Raw genomic sequence first — 8419 nt, forward strand, 5'->3', positions numbered from 1 at the left:
ATTTCACTTCAGTTTTCTAAAACAGATATAGCTATAGGTATAAACACAGACTATCATCTATTCTGGGTAGCTACTCATAGTAAATTTAGTTTTTTTAATATATGTATATAAATTGTATATAACACACACTTATATGTATATATGTCAAGTCACATGTGCTGAGAAGGCAACAAGACAGGAGGGACAATGAGTTTCACAGAATTTCCTCTTCTAACTCGATTTTATAATACATGAAAGAATATCCCTAAGGAACACACAGAGAAAACACCACTACCACCCTCTGAGTATTTGGGCATGTTCTTTGTGTAATGGTGACATGGGCAGAATCAAGTTAATGCTGACAACTCCCTGAAAGCAGTAATTATTCATTACAATACATTTAACTGATCTGTGCTTATAGATGTAAAGATATTAAAGTATCACTTTTGGGGGGAAATCCTGTATTAAATTTCTCAGAAAGCCATGTGTTGGCTAATGGACTAGGAAATATTTTTATTATTTTAAATTGCAGGATTTCTGGTGCCAGGCAAAATTGAAATAAGTTCACTGCAGCCTAACTCTCATGCTGCTTACAAGTAAAACCTTGAAAAAAATACAAACACAAATACCTGAGAACTCAGAAAAGTAAACAAGAACAATGCAGATTTGGGAAGGGCTTCAAAATTGCAGATATGACCCATATAGTGGTGAGTTTCCGATTTTCTTTTTTTTGTTTGTTTTGTTAATCCTCACCCAATGATATTTTTCTCATTGATTTTTTTTAGAGAGAGTGGAAGAGAGAGAAGGTAGAGCAAGAGGAGGGAGAGAGAGAGAGTGTGAAACATTGATGTGAGAGAGACACATTAATAGGTTTCCTCCCACATGCACCTCAACTAGGGCTGGGGATCGAACCTGCTACCCAGGTACGTGCCCTGGACCAGGAATCAAACACCGGGTCCTTCGGTGTGCCACTGAGCCACCGCCAGGGCCCATTTACTTTTCTTCTGTTTTTCGTCTTTTCTCTTATTACTTTGACTCGAGAGTGAGTCCTAGGTTGTGGTGCACAGTGATAGCAAGAACAGTCAAAAATCCAAGAGAGCTACTTTTCTTTTATTGGTCTCTCCTAATTTTGCCGCAAGGTGGCCGTGTGTGTGTGTGTGTGTGTGTGTGTGTGTGTGTGTGTGTGTGTGTGTAACAGGTAGGGCAGTGGCTATCATGTGGTGGCAGTGACAAGCGTTTAAGACACTAGCAGGTGTTATAACTGTGTTTCATGACGTAAAGGTAAACACACTTGGAAATGAATAGAAATATAGTTCTCAGAAAAGAAACAAATGACAAAAAAGAAACAAATGGAAATTTTAGAACTGAGAAATTCAACAGAAATTATCCAATATAAAGAACAGAGATAAAAAGAAAAAAACAAAGGAGTCTCAGTGATCAGCGGGATAATATAAAAAAGTTTAACATTGGAGTCCCAAAAGCAGAGAAATATTGGTGCAGAAAAACATTTAAAGAAATAATAGCCAAAAGGTTCCTAAATTTAATTTGAAAATATATATTTACAGAGTCCAGCTCAGAGAACCTCAAACAGGATAAATTAAAAAAAAATCAAGTCCAGACACATTATAATCAAGCTGCAGAAAACCATAAATAAAGAAAAAAATCTTGAAAGCAGATAGAGAAAATAACATACATGGAAATAATAATAGGAATTAACATAGATTTCTCTTCAGAAACCACAGAGGATAAAAGACAGTGGAACACACAGTATCTCTGAAGTGCTGAAAGTCATGACAATCGAGAATTCCATTTCCAGCAAAAATACCTTTCAGGAATGATAGAGAGAAAATAATACTCTCAGATCATAGAAAACTAAAATCATTCCTTGCCAGAAAGCTTGCTCTAAAAGAAATGCTAAAGGAAGTTCTTAGTGCTGAAGGAAAATATAACAGGAAAACTTGGCATTTGAGAAATGAAGGAAGAGCTCTGTACAAAGAAAAAATAAAATATCAACTAGTTTTTGCCCTGTCTGGGAGGCTCTGTTGGTTGCAGCTTTATCCTGTACACCAAAATGTTGTGGGTTCAATTCCTGGCCAGGGCACATGACTAGGTTTCAGGTTCGATCCCTGGTTGAGGCAGGTGCGGGAGGCAACTGATAAACGTTTCTGTCTCACATAGCTGTTTTTCTGTCTCTCTTCTCCTTTCTCTCTCTCTAACATCAATAAAAACATATGTTCAGGTGAGGATTAAATATACCAGTATATATAAATAAAAAAATATATACTAGTTTTTCCTGTTTTAGTTCTTTCAAATATGTAACGTTATTGAAACAAAGATCAAAATTCATCTGATAGAGTCTTCAATATATGCAGACATAGTCTACATGATAATTAAAATGTAAGTGGCGAAGGATAGGAAATCTATATGATTGTAAGGTTTCCACATTTTCCTTGAAGCGGTAAAATGTAACCACTACATAGAATAAAAGATTAGGCATGTTAATTGGAAACTCCAGAGCGACCAGTAAAATATATTACAAAGAAATAAAGCCAAAAAACAGAGAAAGTAAATAGAACGCTAAAAATTATTCTGAATTGCAGCCAGAGCTCAATCTACAAATAATTTAGAAAAAATCATTTGAAGAGCAGTCCTATTTCATTCCTCTGTATCCAAGCAGTTTTTCTTACTCCATCATTAGCATACAAATGATACTAAGCTTTTCCAAATTGCTTCTCTGGCACAGCCTCCCATGGTCATGAAGTTCCATATTCTGCTAAACTTTAATCATTAATCATAATTAGTATAAAATTATTAAGTCATGTCTGACATACTCAATTGGGGCAATCACTAAGATGCACATATATGTTAAAACTGCTATTGGCTAGCTGCCACTTGAGTTACCTTATGGAAAAGGATTAATTTTAGTATCAAGGGAGAAAGTGCAATAAGTCCTCCCTTAGTGTCATCCATAGAATCTGTGACTTTAAGAAACACAACATACAATGAAACCAATTTTACAGGCTAACTGATATGAATAAGAGTTAAGTTCCTACAGTATCTCATCAATGTTATAAAAATATGATGTTGAATGAAATGACGTTATTTGAGGACCTGATGTATGAACACTGCAGAAAGACATATGCTATACGCTTTCATTTTTAACTTATGATGACTTTTCTTTGACCATTCTCCACAAGCTAGTGTCATGGTGATTGATGCCCCTTTTTGTCTTTCCAATTAAGACACTGCAATGCCTCCTTCACTTTAGAATCCAGAAATGGAATAGGTCCCTTCCATTTCCAGCTCCTCCTTCCCAAAATTGTTAACATTATATTCATTCATATTTTTCTTTTTTCTTACCCACATGGGCTGTTTCAGGGCTTCAAAAGAATACTGGACCAGGAACAGTGCTTGCTGTTCAAGAAGGAAAGTGCTACATGAAGTGTTTCTAGATAATGAATTTGATAATGGGACTTGAGTAATTCATTCAAGTAAGTAATTTAAAATAGAAATTCCCCAGATAAGTTCTTTTAAAAAAATAACTTCATTAGCATTTAATAAAATGTATGTATTTAAAACAATGAATAAATTAATTAGTGCTCCACTGGAATATCACAAGAAAATATGCATTTTTAAAAGAAGTCAAAATAAATTTTAATCTGATAGGGTAATGGCTTACACATATCCACTCTGAGGCGAAAGCAGTATGCTTTATTTTTAGAAAGGTGAGTGTGGGGAGATGACTTCCAAATTACTGACTGATCAAACTTTAGAATTATAATGGGCCTTGTTAATATCTAGAATAGTCATCACATTTTACAGACAAGGAAACAGAAACCCAAAGAAGTGAACTGCCTGGCTAAGATCACTGCTAGTTAATGGCAGGGCCAATATTATTATTACAGGCTTTTTGCTTCCCAGTTTCGTCAACTTTCTGCTATATAATAACAGGTAAGCAGTAGCAGCACACATTCATGAGGACCTACTACTTGCTGGACTCAATGATAAGTACTTTCATGAATTATCTTCTTTCAATTTCACGATCACTCTATGAGGTAGGCACACACCTTTGTAAGTGACAGAGTTAGAATCTGAACTCGGGTGTGTCATACTACCAAGAGGAGGTCTACAGTGTAGCCATGTCATGGGTACATTTAACACACACAAGTTCACCAGATAAAACACTTGCATGGTCGGAAGTGGGACACTGGAGGCTGAGAATTGTGATTGTCACCTTTCTCTCCACTCTAGGGATCCAGATAGGCTGTGTGACAAGACTTCAGGAGTCCAGCGAATCTTGGCTTTGAATTTTAGCTGTTTATTGCGAGGTTTGTAATCTTGGACAAGTTACTTAGCTTCTCCAAACTTTAGTTTCCTTCTCTGTAAGATGGGAATATAACATTTCCCTTAGAGTTGTGATAAAGACTAAATGAGATCATGCATGTAGAGCAGCTGGTACAATGCCTGGCACAGACTGAGTACTCAATAAATGCCAGTTCCATTTTTAAGCCATTATATTTTCACTACTTTCTTTCTGATAAATTTCCCCAAATTGCTAAATGTATTTTTAAGAAACATGATAATTTAAATAGATACTACATAACATGTAAAACTTTTCCCTCCCACGTGTAGTTCCCTGTACTGACTCTGGCCCATAACCTTCACTCTAAGCTTCCTCTACTGAAATTGGGGTCCATGCCAGCCGACACACAAGGCCTTTTAAAAAACAAAATGTACTTCATTATTTTGACCTAGGAACTGATTCAAATGTACATCTTTGATATGAGCCCTGATAACTTTGCTGAATCTAGTATAAATATCTCTTTGTAGAGACCACTGAACCACCCACCTATAAAGAGACTACAGCTGAAAGAACTTAAGGAGGGGCTTGGAATGAAGCTTCATTCTCCATATCCTGCACCGAGTTTTGGCCAATGCTAAGCAAGGATCAGGTATACAGGCCTAAGTCTCTGAATCACATAACATCAACTACCTCACTCCACTCTCATTCCAGTTCCCCTGAAATGCCTACTATATTGTAAGCCTCAGTAAAGGAGAACATGTTTGAGGAAGGGAGGCAGGGTACATGTTTAACAACTGGCCCTCAGAAAAGGGAAGCTGATTGACAGCATTTGCCAATATCTGTGGCATAAATATTCTTATTATGGCTGACTTAAACTACCAGTGGTTCAACTACTCTGTCTTTCAAAGTACCAAATGTAGCAATTGGCCCTTGCGAGCCAGTGGGAGCCAGAGGCAGCACCAGGCCGTCTGAAAGGTAACCCTAGGTTACTCCGGGCAGCAACTGGCCCGTCACCCTGTCAAAAGCAAGGACTTGCACTGCACTTGCAAGGGCTCCTTTGACCTTACTTCCTTGGGCTGAATCCTGATCCTCACACCTGTCAGCATGGTTCTCCTAATGCCAAGCATGAACCACCAGACTGGACGAACTCTTCAAATGCCCACTGCTGGCCTCCATCTACCAGATGGAACCACCTGACAGCAATAAAATGCCTGAATCAGACCTGAGCTTGCTAGGGTCCTCTTCCAATACCACGTTTTAGGTGACTCAGACACCTTTTCCAGTCTTTCTGGCCAAATAGCTAACTCTACATTGTTATTTAAGCCCTTGTTACTTAACAGCCAGTATGTCTTCAACCTAAATCACTTGCCTAATCTCAACCAACAGGTGTCAGAAGTTCAATAAAATTATTATAATATATTAGAATGCTTTCTGGTTATAAGAAAGGTATGGATGGGGCAACAAGAGCCAGTTGGCCAACACCACTAATACATGAGTTTTGTATTTGTATACAAATCTTTAAATCATCTGAGTTTAAAAATAAACCTTCTCTAATGCATTTATTATTATGCTGATATAGCAAGATGATTAGATCAAAATACCAAAACAATAAATGCCATTTTCTAAGGTTCTTTTTTTTTTTTTTTTTTTAACCTGGGTAGCTGCATTTACATGGAAAGCTCACCTACAGGCCATTACTATGAAAAAAAACAAAACAACCCTTTGCTACCCAATCACTGGAAACTGTCAAGCATTTCTATAGCCCAGAAAGAAACCTGTTTCATTTAGCTTCTGGGAAAAAAAGAATATTCAGAGGCACAGTAAGGACATGAGGGTTTACACCTTGATACATTTCAAACACTTACTTCAAAACATGATTCAGGTGCAGGACATGAGCTTTCCAAATTACATATTCTGTAAAGAAGTCTTGTCTGGACTGCCAGCTGATCAATCTCGAAAGTGGGAATAAAACAATATATAATAGCAGTTTCTATCACTCCAGTAAAGTTGAAGGCTCTTACCTGTACATTTGTAATCGGAGGCTACCCCTTTAAGCACAGCATCAAAAATGGTCATTTCCACTCTCTGCTTCCGGTGGTGACAACTCAGAAGCAAAGACGGCTGGGAGACAATGACGTGTAAAAGGGGTTCTAGCTGCAAATTGCCGGCCCCTCTTCGCCCCGGCTGCCGAACGATAGTTACACCGAGTGCCTGTCTCGCAGATGACCTTGTGGTTGCATGAAGACTTTCAAGAGAGATGGCCCCTATTTTTTTCCCCGCGGGAAACGGCACATTGCTGCTTAAGAGATCTTCTGCTGTGACTGTGGAAAGACATGCCTCACTGGATTTAGTAACATCTGAATCATCTTCTGGGAGATTTAATGAGCTCTTGCCTGTTTTTTCATTATCCTTCTGTTCTTGCGATTTCGATTTGGGTAAGGCCGTGCAGGAATATGTCATTAGTGAGATCCTACTTGCAGTAATAAATATGTCAAAGGGGATGAAATTTAGGTTTTTTACAATGGATGACTGGTGAGAGGGACGGGCGATGCGGTGCTGACTGGTACCACTGTGTTGCTCTATTTGCACTATTCTGATTTTAACACTGTCACTGCCAATGCCGCTGTCCTGGGCACCACTGCACCGAGATGAGGTGTCAGCCACGCTCCCATCAAATGTATCCATTTTTTTCTGTTCTTGCTTAGAGATCTGTAAGGAAAAACATGAAAACATTTTCAGCTAGTTACATTCCAAGTGTTATTACATAAAGGATGTTATATAAACATGTTTAGAAAATGGTAGTCTAGTGTAACTTATAATAATCATAAAAACAAACGAGGAGCCCATTCAAAAAATTATTCATATTAAAATGCCAAGGAACTATGTGAGAAAAAGCATCAAATTTGCATTTCCAGCATTAAAATACACTTTTGAGTGTCCGACTTTCTTTCTTTGGCCTAAAAAACAGTAGTATATATAAAAAATGCCTCTTTAAAGAATTAGTATTCTTTACAGTGATTTCCCAAGTAGTACAATAAACTGTTTCCAAATCGTGATTACTGTTGGTTGAAATTACACATTAGGTAATAGTTTACACTGTTTACCCTTGTCATTATAAAACTGATTTATAGGTTTCTGGGTAGTAAGAACATAGGGAAAAGTTATGAAAGACAAAGAAAAGTAAACCAAGATAAATGTATGCCATTCAAAATGTTTATTTTGCTCTACAATATGACTTGAAACAGTGTAAATGTAAGTGATCAAATAAAGTGTAAGCAATTAAAGCCCTTGAAGGTGGATTTTTCTTGGTGCACAAAAGACTACTCATCCTCAGAGCCTTCCATCAAGGACACGCTCTGAGGAGAACAGAACCTCCTGGCGGTGGCAGCAGTGATGGCCACCCTGGCAGCACAGCTCCAAGACCTTGCGTTTGGTTCTTCGTTCCACTTTCTTCGGGATCCCAACCATCAGTCTGCTATATGCTGTTTGGAAGCTAGATGTTTCACTTTCTTTTCCATCGAAGTAACCATGGAAAATCCGAGGAAAACCCCAATCCTCCCAACCCCCGTCATATCCCCAAACAAAACCAATGGTAACGCTTTAGTGCATTTCCTCCCAGTTTTTTGCCTTCCTGTGCAAAGGTTCCTCTCACCCCCTTATGGTTGACATTATACTGCAGAGACAACTTTTGTTACCCAATGTTTTTCCAAGCTAATATACTCTTCATAAATGCCACTTTGAAAGGCTGCACAATATTTCATTTTGTGTTAGAAACAAGTTATTCAACCATTCCCACATAATCAGACATTCAAGTGTTCAATTTTTGACAACAAACATCTCTGACAAACATCGAATACTATTTCCTCAGGACAGGCTCCTAGAAGTAGAATTGCTAGGTAAATAAAATGGTAAGAAAAGTTTAAGGTTATAGAATATTGCCAACACCATTCTAATTTTTTTTTAAAGTAGGTATGAATTTTTTTATATATATATTTTATTGATTTTTTACAGAGAGGAAAGGAGAGAGATAGAGAGTCAGAAACATCGATGAGAGAGAAACATCGATCAGCTGCCTCCTGCACATCTCCTACTGGGGATGTGCCCGCAACCCAGGTACATGCCCTTGACCGGAATCGA

The 8419-nt window shown here is 37.8% G+C and overlaps 1 protein-coding gene across 1 annotated transcript in view; it reads right to left on the reverse strand.

Annotated features, from left to right (window-relative positions):
* VPS13B (vacuolar protein sorting 13 homolog B (yeast)) overlaps nt 1-8419 on the reverse strand; it is a 624807-nt gene that overhangs the window by 188689 nt on the left and 427699 nt on the right. Inside the window, exon 35 of the mRNA XM_006760303.2 lies at nt 6304-6991. Within this exon, the coding sequence (XP_006760366.1) occupies nt 6304-6991 (688 nt within the window). The remainder of the gene's footprint in view (nt 1-6303; nt 6992-8419) is intronic.

The sequence above is a fragment of the Myotis davidii genome, unplaced genomic scaffold, assembly GCF_000327345.1.
Source record: "Myotis davidii unplaced genomic scaffold, ASM32734v1 scaffold497, whole genome shotgun sequence".
NCBI classification, from domain to species: domain Eukaryota; kingdom Metazoa; phylum Chordata; class Mammalia; order Chiroptera; family Vespertilionidae; genus Myotis; species Myotis davidii.